The following is an 11862-nucleotide window of genomic DNA, read 5'->3' as shown; positions in this document are numbered from 1 at the left end:
GGGGTGTCCCGCTGGCTGGCCGGGCACGAGGCGGCAGGGACAGGCGGCGGAGGCCCTGGGCAGCGAGGGCCCTGGCGAGGCCTGGGACGCCGGCAGCCCCCACGCTGGGCCTCCTCCGACTTTCTTTTCCACGTGTCCAGTCTGTGGAGGACTCAAGGTAAACCCCCCTCCCTGAGAGCCGCGGCCCGGGTCTGTCCCTCTGGACAGGAGGGGAGGGGGCACCCTTCGTGCCGCTGGCGAAGGCGCAGTGGGGCGGCCACAGCGGTGATGAGCCCAGAGCCTGCGCATGAGGCCTGCAGGGAGGGCCCACGGGACTGACCAGGATGCAGCTGGAAGTGTGTTCTGGAAAGTGGGGCAGGCCGGGGGCCGGCAGAGGCCAGAGCCCAAGGATCAGGTGCAGGGGCTCAGGCAGGTGCTGGATCCTAGCTGGCTCAAGCCGTGCCTCTGGGGTGAGCAGGGCTGGGGGTGCCCCTCGCTGGCCGGGGCCGCCTCCCTGTCCTGTGCCACTGCCTGCCTGGTGGACAGCCCCTGCACACCTCAAATCTGTGCCCTGGATCACACCACCCGAGTAAAGATAGCCCCCTGCAGCCCCCCAGCCCCCCGATTCCCGGGACAGGCTCAAAACAGCTTTACCGCCCGCCCCGCCCCACCAGGGGAGGAAACTGAGGCTCAGGAGGCGCAGGGGCTTGTAGGACTGGGTGTCCGTGGCTCACCCGCCAGCCTTTCCCTGAACCTGCAGCCTCCCGGCCCATGGCCGCGGCCCCTGGGGCAGGGGCAGGGTGGGGACGGCCCTCCACCGGCGGGCCGCTTGCCCACGCTCCCCCGCCGCCCCCAGCTGCCCTCCAAGGCCTGGCCACCTGCGTCGGTGGGGGGCGGGAGTGTCCAGCTCGCCTGCATGGGCTGCAGCTGCGCCGCCCGGTCCAGTGCGTTCGCTCCGCGAGGCCGTGCACCTGCGGGAGGCGGGCCCGGCCAAGCCGCTCTGGACTGCGGGGGGCGCCACCCCGTCTGGAACGCGCCCCGGCCTGGGCAGGCCGCTCCCTTGCAAACACGGTGCTTTGTACCTTCGCTGTCGGCTGAAGACGTCTGTGGCCCTTTTACACTTTAAAGTCTGACGCTGTTTGTAATACATTCTTAGACTGGAAATAAAATGTTTTTTCTTACGGTCTTGTTCTTTTCCGTCTGCCTGCCCTCTCCACCGCCTGCCCGGCCTCACAGCGGGCCCCGCTCTCTGAAACCTGGGGCCCGTGGGTCACAGGAAGCAGCACGAGGCCTCGCCTGTGTGGCCGCCTTAAGTCTGAATGCGCCGGAGGCCTGAGGAAAGAAAGGGGGCTCCCGGCCGCCGTGGGGCCTGTGTGTGCGTGTGCATATGTGTGCATGCATTTGCACGGGTGTGTCGTGCATGGTGCGTGTAACGTGTATGTGTAGCATGCTGCACACTTGCACGCACGTGTGTGCATGGCGTTTGCACACATCTGGTGTGGAGCGTGTGCCTACGGGTGTGCATGTGTGGGTGCATTCATGGGTACACACGCATTTGTGTGTGTTGTGCTCACTGCACGTGTAGTGTGGTGTTTGCGTGTGTGCTCCATGTGATGCACACGGGGGTGTGTGCGCGCCTGTGCACGTGTGTGGTCGGTGTGGTGTGTGTGCACCTCTGCTCACTGGCGCCCACAGCGAGGTCCTCCGTGGTCCCCTGGGCTCAGGCAGGTGGCTCCCTGCGTCCGAGGCTGGATGCTGCTTCTGGCCAGGAGTCCCAGCTCTGAGCCTGGGCCCCCGCCCCCTCCCGTCTCCCTGCTTTGGTGGCAGAGCTCCAGGACCCCATCTCACATCTGCACATCCTGAGGGCCACGCCCTGCCTTGTCACTCCCCTCTGTGTCCAGCTGCAGACGCTGTAGGGGGCCAGCCCTGCCAGGGGGGCCGGGAGGACCCAGGTCCCTGTGGAGGCTGAGCTGGGACTCTGGCCAGGTTCCTGCCACACCGCGGTGTGAGGAAAGCCGGGCTTTGGGGGCAGAGCGGCACCCCGTCCTGCCAGCTGGACGGCCTCAGGCAAGTCGCTACACCTCTCTGAGCCTCAGTTTCCTCCTCCGTGGGTGGGGACAACAGTCCCCACTCCCCTGGGCACACGGAGAGGGTCTAATGAGGGGCAAGACACAAATGTGCTGTAGGAGCTTGTCAGCAGGAACCGCCACTAGACAGGACGCCCTGCTGTCCCCTCCACCCCCTCCAACCCCGGGGCGCCCCGGCCCGTCTTGCTGCAAGAGAAATAAGGCTGTGAGCGGCATGTGTCCCTGCCAGGGCCCCTCGCCGCCCGGGCTCAGGCCCGCTGCCCCCACGGTGCCCTGCCCCAGACAGCCAGGTCGGGTTGGTGTCCCTCAGCCCAGAGCAGACAGAGGCCCCAGTGGTGGGGAGACCCAGCCCCGCCCCACCACGCCTGCCCTCGCCCAGCCCAGCTGTGGGCCGCTGGGGCTTCAGGGAAAGCCGGGTCGTCAGGTGTGGGCTTTGGGGCATGGCCGCAGACCTGGGCTGGTGGGGGCTGGGCGGTGGCAGGAGGGTCCCGGGGTGGGGGCCCGTGGGAGCAGCTGTAGACCGCTGTGGCAACCTAAGCACATGCTGTGACAGCGTGACTCAGGAGGAGCAGGGCTGGGCCCTCCCGTGTGCACCCCAGGGTGGTCCCGGGGAAGGGGCAGGGGGCCCAGGGGCCTTACCTGATGGGGCGGCTTGCAGATTGGGCAGACGCGAGCCAGGAGCCCTCCCTCCTGGTCTCGATGGGGCCGTGTGCCTGGATGTGGGGGGTCCTGGCCCCCAGGCAGGGGAAAGGGGTTCATGTTCCATGGTGCCCAGCCCAGCGCTGGGTTTGAGGCTCTGCCTGGGGGCGGGGGGGGGTCCGGCCCTGGTCACAGGTGCGGTCTCCAGGTGAGGCTGTGGGCACTTAGTGACTGCTGCTGGGCTCCTGTGGGCGGCCAGCTGGCTGTGGAGGGTGGGGGCTCGGGGGAGGGGGGCAGCTGGCCTCTGGTCACAGGGCAGGAGGTCAGACATGCCCCGCCCAAACCCCGGGCCCACACAGGGCTCCTTGCACAAAGTGACAGGTTAGACCAGCTCCATGTGCTCGGGGTCCCTGGAGCCTGGCCTGGGACAGAGTGGGATGCGGTGTTTGGGGCCTCTGTACCCACATTCCTGTTGGCAGTGTGCACCAGGCCCCCTGCTGAGCTGTGACGCCCCCCGCCCCCCGCCCCCAGACCACTGGGAATGCCCTTGGCCCTGGCGGGGGACTGCCCCGTGGAGACTTCCAGGGATTGAAGCCCAGGGCAGCAATCGGATGTGCCGGCCACGGGCCACCATGCCTCCCTCCCGGTCAGAGCCTGCCGTCGGCTCCAAGGCCACGAAAGGCCTTCTTCCCCGAGCCTGTGTGTCCAATCGGACACCACCGAGAGGCCACTCAGCGGTTCTGGGGGACCTGGCTCATCTCCCGTGGCCTCCGCGGCCCCTCCACAGGCGGGCGCTGCTGGGAGCGGCTGGCGGTGCTCGGGACTTCGGGCTCCAGCCCCTGTGCCTCTGGTGGCCGCACACCCTGCGGCGCAGCCCCAGGTCGAGGCCGAGAGCAACACTGGACTTATCACAACAGGCAGAGGGCCCCGGGTCAGAGTCACCAACCCCTCACCCCAGAACAGGGCAAGCGGGTGCGGGGTTGGGGGTCAGCTGGGGCCCCAGGGAGATCAGGAGTCTGAGCCTGTGTCCCTGGTAGGTGGCCCAGCCCCGGCGCCCCGTGTCACTCTTGGGTTAGCGTCCTGGCTCTCGGGTTAGGTGCAGGATGAGCGTGAGCCCGACAGACAGACTGACATGCGTTTTCTTTGGTCCAGGGAGCAGCTGCCTCGCGTCCTGGGCGTCCGATGGCGCATTCAGGTAGGCCCCCAGCTCTGCAGCGCCCCGGGACAGGGGTGGGGGCCATGGTGGCTGTGGCTGCGGCCCCGCCAGAAGCTGCACCAGACGGGACAGCGCGTGTTGGCGGACAAACGGCGCCAGTGGTCAGTGGGAGACAGGACGGAGGGTGATATGGGCAGTGTGCACCCAGGAGGGGCCTGGCCGCAAGTGGGGGCGGGCCCGGGCAGTGAGGGGAGGACAGCGTGTGGCCGGCTTGCCCAGAGGGGTGTGTGGATGGAGAGGGCAGGGTGGGGCCGCCTCGGAGCCTCTGCCTTCGGGAGGGAGCCCTGTCCTTGAGGTGACGGAGAACAGAGGCGAGGGTCCCAGTGCTGGGCAGGGAGTGAGGGGATGACTCGCCCGGGGCGGGGTGGGATAGCTGGAGGTCAGGGGTCAGCTTTGTGCCTTATATTCTTGGTGGAGCCTCTGGGCTGGGGGACCCCGATGAGCTCGGGTTCTCCATCCTTCTCTGGAGATGCAGGACACCTGTCGGGGCCGTCACCTGCAGGCTGACCTGGAGTGGAGCCCTGGGGGCAGGAGGGGGTGGGCAGGGTCCGAGGGAAAGCCCCACGCCAGCTGGCCTGGGTGGGGACAGCGTCCTGAGGACAATCCTGAACAAACTGTGCGGACATCCGCTTGCAGACGGTCCCGGAACCTACCCCTGCTGCCCAGCTGCCTCCTCATAGGGCCTGTGGACGCCTTTAACCCGGACCCAGGGTGTGGCCACACCAGCAGACCAGGACGGGGCCAGGTGTCAGGATCCGCTGGAGGATGTGGGCCCTTGCCACTGAGGCTGGGGGCTGGGGACTGGGCCCCCGACCGGCAGGGACAGAGGCGAACAGGGTCCAGGGTGGTGTGGCCGGAGCCTTGGTGACGGCGGGGGTGCCCAGGACTGGACCTGCCATGCGGTCGAGGGAGGGGGAGGGGGCCGCACTCATCCATGATCTGCTTTGCTCCCGAAAGCATTTGAGGAGCTTAGAGCTGGCGGTAGCCGCTGGAACACCAGGAGCAGGAGGGAGGTGGGGAGGTGAGGGGGACGTGATGGGAGCAGAGTGGGGGGCAGCGGAGAACAAGAGTGGGGGGCTCACAGTTTACGGTGGGCGGTACAGTGCAGCACCCCCTGTCCCCCAATTAGAGGTCGAGGCCAGGAGGGAGCAGCCAAGGGCAGTGCTGGGCTTTCTAGAACCTTCCACGCCTCTCCTGCCTCCTATCCCCAGCAGACTTGTGAACTGGGGGAAACATGGGTCCAACCGTGAAAGTAGCTGTGGAGTCTCAGGGACTTGGCCACGTGACCTCGGGTCAAGGCCCAGCCCCCTTCTTGGTTTCAAGGAGCCCCTGTGCAGAGGCCGGGCTTCCTTCCCAGTCTCCCCGCAGACCCCTTGTCAGCCCCGAGGGGCTCCCCCAGCTCCACCCAGGCCTTTGCCTCTGCCTTTCACCTGTTATTCCTTCTGTCCTCTATCACTGGACCATGTCTTCTCTCCATGCAGCCTGCCCTGATTTCTCCTGGCCTCACGGGTCTACGAGTCTCCCCTGGGTGCCTCTGGCTGTTCTCTCCAGGGAAGTGGGAGGGGGTGTGCATCTGCCCCGCTGTGTACCAGGGCCCCCTCCAGGCTGGCTGGCGGAGAGTCCCACACCGTTGGCATGCAGATGGGTGTGTAGAGCCCACATGGACATGGTGTGGCCGGATCCTTCCTTGGTGCCCGCAAGGGGAGAGAGCCCTCAGCCTGAATCACCCACCTGCTAAGGCGGCACATCCGCTAGGAAGCCCCGCCCACCGGTTAGAGGAAGCCCCGCCCATCCGCTAGGAGGCGGCTCCGCCCACCCGCTAGCCCGAGGCTTCCTTTCCTGTGGTAGAGTCGTGGGGCAAATGGCAGCAAGGCCACAGATCCCCTCGCCTGCGGGCTGAGATTTTCTGGGGACTGAAAACAGCCCCTCGCTGACTGGATAAGAGCACGCACTCTTCCAAGTGCCAAACAGAGCAGGCGGGTGGCATGACCTCGCTATGCCCCATGTGGGTCTGGGCACCAGGTGCCCTAAGCCTGGTTTGCAAGCTGAGTGTCCACAGGGCCCACTCTGTGCTGCTTGGAATCAGCACGTCCTGCTCTGCCCAAACCAGGAAGGTGGGCAGCCTGCGTCCAGCAGAAACCTCCTGCCTTCTGTCCTTGGGGACCCTGGTCAGCTCTGGGTGCAGCCAGAGTTAATGACCGTCACCGTCTGACGCCCGGCCCCTCCCTCCCTTTCTCTGCATCGGGGCCTCAGGCGGTGCAGTGGGTCTTCTGCAATCTGGGACCCAACCCCGCTCAGAGTCTCCTGCACGCCCCCTCCCCCCCACAGGCCTCCCTGGGAGCCCCCCGCCCTCCAGGCCCCCTCTCAGCACTGACAGGCAGCTCGGTGGGTGTGGGCCGGGGGTTTCCCTGCGGGGTCAGTGAGGGGAACATCCGAGAGCAGCAGTTTTCAGCGAGCGCCCCGGGCATCAGCGTTCCAGTTCTGTGTCAGTACAGTGGGCACAGCATCCTGACGGGTCCCACCCTCCAGGGACCATGCACTGCAGGAAGGGGGGACCCTCAGGGGCCCCCAGGCGGGGAGGGGCGGGAACTGTGTGACTTGCATTGGCTCATAGAATCAGGTGAGTGACCCCACACGGCTGAGCCCATCTGGCTCTGTCTGGCCACCATCTGCTCCTGGCCCTGGCCAGAGCTCAGGGTCCCCGCTGGGAGCAAGCAGGCAGTACAGTGCCCCCCGCCTCTGGCCTTGCTGGGTGGTTAGAGGGCATGAGGGTGACAGGCACCCAGGGTCTACTTGCTGAAGCCCCCAGCCCTGGGCTTGGCTCCCTTGACCCTCGGACAGGCAGCTCAGAGACAGGATGCACCGTGCAGCTCCCCCCGCCCCCACTCCAAGGAGCAGGGAGCTGGCTGGCACACCCCACGTGTCTGTGCCCCGAGGGACCCTGATGACAGGAGCTGGGGGAGTATGCCGGACAACAGCCAGCGATGGGCTGTTTTCAGTCCCCAGGGGACCCCTGGGTCCCCTGCGGCCAGGGTCCTGCCTTGTATGTAGCCTGTGTGCAGGGCCATGGGGCCAGTGGGGGTGGGTCATGTGTGCATCCCGGCAGCCCACGAAGGGGCCGCACTCCCTGTGCCCTGCTGCAGCCCCCCCCCAACACCTGGGGGGGTTGCAGAGTGAAATGGGGAGGAGCAGGGGCACATTTCTTGGGCAGGGAGGACTTGAGGCGCCTGGGGCCATCCCAGAGGAGGCGTCACTGTGGATGGGGGAGGGTTTTCTGTGAAGGCTCACTAGTACAAAGCGGGGGTCTCTGGAGCCTGGAGCCGGGGAGTGACCCAGGAGGACAGCTAAGGGGGTTGAGTGTGGGTGGCAGGGGGGCTGAAGATAGAACGTTGGGTCACGGGACTGCAGCGGCCACAGTGACCAGCCCACTGCAGGTGCAGAGGCGCAGGCAGAGGGGCGCGCCCTTTCTAGGAGCTCAGCGGTGAAGGGGAGAGAAAGGAGGCGCTGGGTCTGGGAGGGTCGAGGGTGCTGGGCAGGGCTGGGGTAGTCCAGGGGCCAGGATGCCCCCCAAGCCCAGAGGGGGGCACGGGATGTGGGGGTGCTGGAGGAGGTGGGAGGGAGGTCTCTGCTGAATGGTCTACCGGGTCAGCCCGGCCCTTGGCCGCCCTGGAGACTCACTGTCCTCCCCCCCGCCCTCCACAGGAACCCCGGGGCCTGCAAGACCGTGCAGCGAGGCGCCCCCCTACATGAACATCCCCGTCAGCCCCTCCCCCAGGACGCCGCTGCACTACACGGGCCTGGAGCTCCGGGGGGCCGGCGCGGGGGTCCGAGGTGGGTTCCCACACAGGGCTGCAGCCCTGGGGGCCTGGGGGGCCAGCATGGGGGTCCGAGGTGGGTCCCCACGTGGGGGCTGCAGCCCTGGGGGCCTGGGGGGCCGGGGGGCTGGCGCAGGGGTCCGAGGTGGGTCCCCAAGCGGGGCTGCAGCCCTGGGGGCCTGGGGGGCTGGGGGGCCGGCGCAGGGGTCCGAGGTGGGTCCCCACGCGGGGCTGCAGCCCTGGGGGCCTCGTCCTCCCGGTGCCCCCAAGTCCATGCTCTTGCTGAGCCGTGTCCCCTGAGGGAGTCGCCCCACCTGCCTCCCAGCTTGGCCCCCACCGCAGCTCAGCTCCTGGCTCCCGTCACTTCTTCCAGGCAGTGCAGCCGGAGGCTGTGGGCCCCGCGGGGCTGACTCGGGCTGGGGCTGCTTTCAGGGGCCGGCGCCTCCTGCTACGCGCAGATCGACATCGCGGCCACCGAGGCGGCCCACAGGGCGGGGACCCGGCACGCGCAAACCCGGGAGGAGCGGCTGCCCGAGCTGGAGCAGAGGAGGAAGGGGCCCCCGAGGTGAGGACAGGCCTCCCTTCTTTGCTCCTTCATCTTCGCTGCATCCTCGGTGGCCTGGGCTCCGCGGCGGCGGCGACCTCCTGGCTGGCTGCAAGGTGGCCGTGGCTGGTCCCCACGCCCTCCCCGCCCCACAGGGCACCGGTGCGCAGACCTGGCCTCGGAAAGCCACGCTGGAGCTCGGGCAGGTCAGGCGGGCCATGCGTCCAGGCGCCAGCTTGCCGCTGGTGACCCGAGACAGCACCGCGTCCGGCCCTGGGGGTCGGGGCGGTCAGAGAGCAGTTTTCACCGCGCTGGGCGTGGTGGCCACCCAACTGATGACAGACATGTCCTCGGAACACACGGGTCCCCAAACCACAGCAAGGCCAGGCCAGGCCCCGCCCTCCCGTTGCCCCCGCTCCCCAGCAGCCTCCAGCCGTCCCCACTCCTGGGTCACCGCTGCCCTGTGCCGGGCAACGCTGCCTCCAGTGACCCTGGGGGCGGGAGGGCCGGTCCACCTTCCGACTGGTGAGGCTGCTAGCATGGCCCCACGTGTGGTCACCGGCGGCCCGGCGTCTTAGGACCCATTACAGTGAGTCATGTAAATAGTTCTAAATCGCTAATGTTCTATTTTTAATACACACATTATTTTCCTGAAGGCTGAGGTGATCTGTCTCGCGCTGTAATGGGCTGTGGCTTCGCCTGATGGGACGGTGTTCTGCCACCTTGACACAGCCCAGGGCCCAGGGTGCCCCCACCCGGCAGGGCTTGGTGCGGTGTCCCAGTGGTGCCTGTGGCCTTGGGGAGGTTGTGTGGCATTCCTATGAGTCAGAGGGTGGGGGCGTGGCCATCTTCCTGGCATCTGGGTGCTGGGAACTGTGCAGACATGGTGGCTTCCCTCCCCAGGCATGGGAGACACCGGGCTGCGCCCTCTGACCGTCATCTCAGACGAGATGGGGCTCCGCGCTGCCTAACCGGGTCTCCACCAGAGCCCACTCAGATGTCCCCCTCCCAGCCCCCCCATCCGATACAATCCATCCCCCACTGTCCATCCGTCATCCACCCACCACCGTCATGCGTCAGCCATCCATCCCGTCATCCATTCATCAGCCACCCATCGCTCTGCCTTCTATCATCCGTCCATCCCCTGTCCCCCATGCACCATCCCCAAGTCCGTCATCCATCATTTATCCATCACCCCCCCAGCCCCCATCCATTCACCTGCCTCCCCCCCACCCTGATCCGCTAAGGACCAGCCTAGTGCAAGTGGCTGACACTGCAGGTCCTCCTCTGTCAGGACCCCTTGGGTTCGTGGGTGTCCAACACCCGCACCCGTCTCCTTGCCCTGTCCTCACTGCTGGGGAACCTTGCGAGTCCAGGCAGAAGGAAGGAGGCTCAGCCCTGAGCCCACGGGGGCAAACGCCCTGGTGGGACGCCAGGCCTCAGTGTGGACCCTGCGAACAAGCCAGGTTCTCGGCCTGCCAGGCCCGCATACACCTGGATGGGGTGCTGGGGTGCACATCCCTTCCAAATGACAAGCATGGCCCGCCCGCCCCAGTCCAGGGTTCCGGCAGGGAGGGGCTGCCCTCTGGGTGGGAGGCAGCTCAGATGTCCACACACATCAGCTCTGGGGTCCTGGGCCTTACCAGTGGCCCAGGGCGGTTGGTGTCAGGGGTCTACTGTTGCTCAGAATGAAATAAGGCCGCTGTTTCAAGGTCACGGACGTGTTAGGCATCCACAGCTCCCTGAGGGGCTCAGCACCACGAGCGTCGGGGAGTGCGGGAGGAATGTGTGCTTTGGCAGGGAGGACCTTGGCCAAGGCCAAAGGTGACTGCCTCAGAGGGCACGGGGCTCCGCTGGTTGCGGCAGCCACACGTGCAGAGCAGGGGGACAACCCTGCTCCCAGGGCCACGGAGGGCTGCATGGCGCTTGGTGGCCGGAGCCCGACACTGCGGTCAATCTGGCTGAGCGGCTGCAGCCGCCACAAGTGAGGCGCAGGGGCCACTGCGTGGCCATGGAGGGGGGTTCTGGGGACCCCGTGTAACTGAACCCAAGTTCCATCTGCCCGAAGCGCGGCAGAGAGGGTCTTGAGACATCAGGTTTGCGGCAAGAGAAGGGTTTGTTCAAGAGACAGCCAGAGGAGGAGAGGGGTGGAGGGAAGGGGGGCTGAGGGGGAAGGGGGTGGAGTTGGGGGGCAGCCTCCGAGTCCTCTAAGGAGGAGGGTCGGGGGAAATCTGAAGAAAGGGATAGGTCTGGGTAGAAGCTGTGGCTGCGATCAGTCGCATTACCGGTTTCATCCGGATCCCAACCTGAGCCCGGGAAGGGCTGGCTCCCCGCCTTTGTGGAGACAGGAGAGGCGACCCGGCCAGGACCCCTGCAGCCCCCCCCCCCCGTTGTGCCCTCTGGGGGCTCGGGCTGCGGCCCTGCTCAGGCCCGACTGGCGTGAGGGAGGCCGGGGGCTCCTGTTCCGGGCTGGGTTTAGTGTCTCAGCTCTGGGACGTCTGCGTCAGAGGGAGACCTCATCTTCTACGGAGGAACACCAGACACACAGCTGGGCCTCGGCCTGGGCGCCTGGCTACTTGTAGCTGTGAAATGGCCGCCACAGCGCATGTCCTCACCACCCTTAGCCACCGTCTCCGCGCACGGTTACAGGGTTTCCCTTTCAGGCCAGAACTTTGAAGATGTCCTCCCTTAGCGACTTTCCAAGAGACAACAGTGTGGTTAACTGGGCTGCCTATGCCCCACCGCTTGCTGTGTACCTGCAGGTTGGTACCTCTGACCCCCTTCACCCATTTTGCCCACCCTGCCTCCCGGCCTCTGTGCCCGGGAGCGCCGTGGTCTTTCTTCAAGATTCCACATGCGAGCGTGGGCATCGGTATCCGTCCTTCGGACTTATTTCGCTAACATAATGCCCTCGAGGCGCATCCACGCTGTTGCAAGTGGCAGAACTTCCTTTGTGGCTGAGCGGTATTCCAGTGTGTGCGTGCAGACGTGCACGCGTGTGCACACACACCACGACCTTAATCCACTCATCCGTCAAAGGACGCCTGGGTTCCTCGGTTGTTTCCGTGCCTCCATTTCGGGAGACCACGCGGACATGGGGTGCAGGTGCCTGAGTCAGTGTTTTCGTTTCCTCTGGATACCCAGAAGAGTCACTGCAGCATCGTGTGGTAGTTCTTTTGGTTTTTCTTTCCTCTTTTTGAGATGTGAGGAGCCTCTGTCCTGTGCTTGCGGTGGCTGCACCAACTGACATTCCCACCAATGGCAGGCGAGGGTTCTTTTCTCTACACACTCCCCAACACTGGTTCCTTCTGTGCTTTTTTCATAGCAGCCATTCAGACAGGTGTAAAGGGATTTCTCACTGTGGTTCTGAGTTGCATTTCCCTGATGATGAGAGATGTTGAGCATCTTTTCATGTGTCTGTTGGCATCTGTAGGTCTTTGGGGGGGGGAAGGCTATTTAGATCCTTTGCCCACTTTTTAATGAAAAAAAGTTTTTAATGTTTATTTGCTTTTTGAGCGAGAAAGAGAGCCTGAGCAGAGGAGGGGGAGAGGGAGAGGGAGAGAAAGAGGGAGGGAGGGAGGG

The 11862-nt window shown here is 65.9% G+C and overlaps 2 protein-coding genes across 2 annotated transcripts in view; both read left to right on the top strand.

Moving 5' to 3' along the window:
* DOK7 (docking protein 7) overlaps nucleotides 1-8949 on the top strand; it is a 19960-nt gene extending 11011 nt beyond the window's left edge. The window contains exons 6-9 of the mRNA XM_029933165.1: nucleotides 4-157; nucleotides 3858-3900; nucleotides 7624-7752; nucleotides 8169-8949. Of these exons, the coding sequence (XP_029789025.1) occupies nucleotides 4-157; nucleotides 3858-3900; nucleotides 7624-7752; nucleotides 8169-8305 (463 nt within the window). The 3' untranslated portion in view covers nucleotides 8306-8949. The remainder of the gene's footprint in view (nucleotides 1-3; nucleotides 158-3857; nucleotides 3901-7623; nucleotides 7753-8168) is intronic.
* The window catches only part of ACOX3 (acyl-CoA oxidase 3, pristanoyl), a 922607-nt gene that overhangs the window by 363000 nt on the left and 547745 nt on the right, over nucleotides 1-11862 (top strand). The gene's annotated exons all lie outside the window — the stretch shown is intronic.

This window comes from Suricata suricatta, chromosome 1 (genome assembly GCF_006229205.1).
Source record: "Suricata suricatta isolate VVHF042 chromosome 1, meerkat_22Aug2017_6uvM2_HiC, whole genome shotgun sequence".
NCBI classification, from domain to species: Eukaryota; Metazoa; Chordata; class Mammalia; order Carnivora; family Herpestidae; genus Suricata; species Suricata suricatta.
This window is presented reverse-complemented; position numbering and strand designations above follow the sequence as displayed.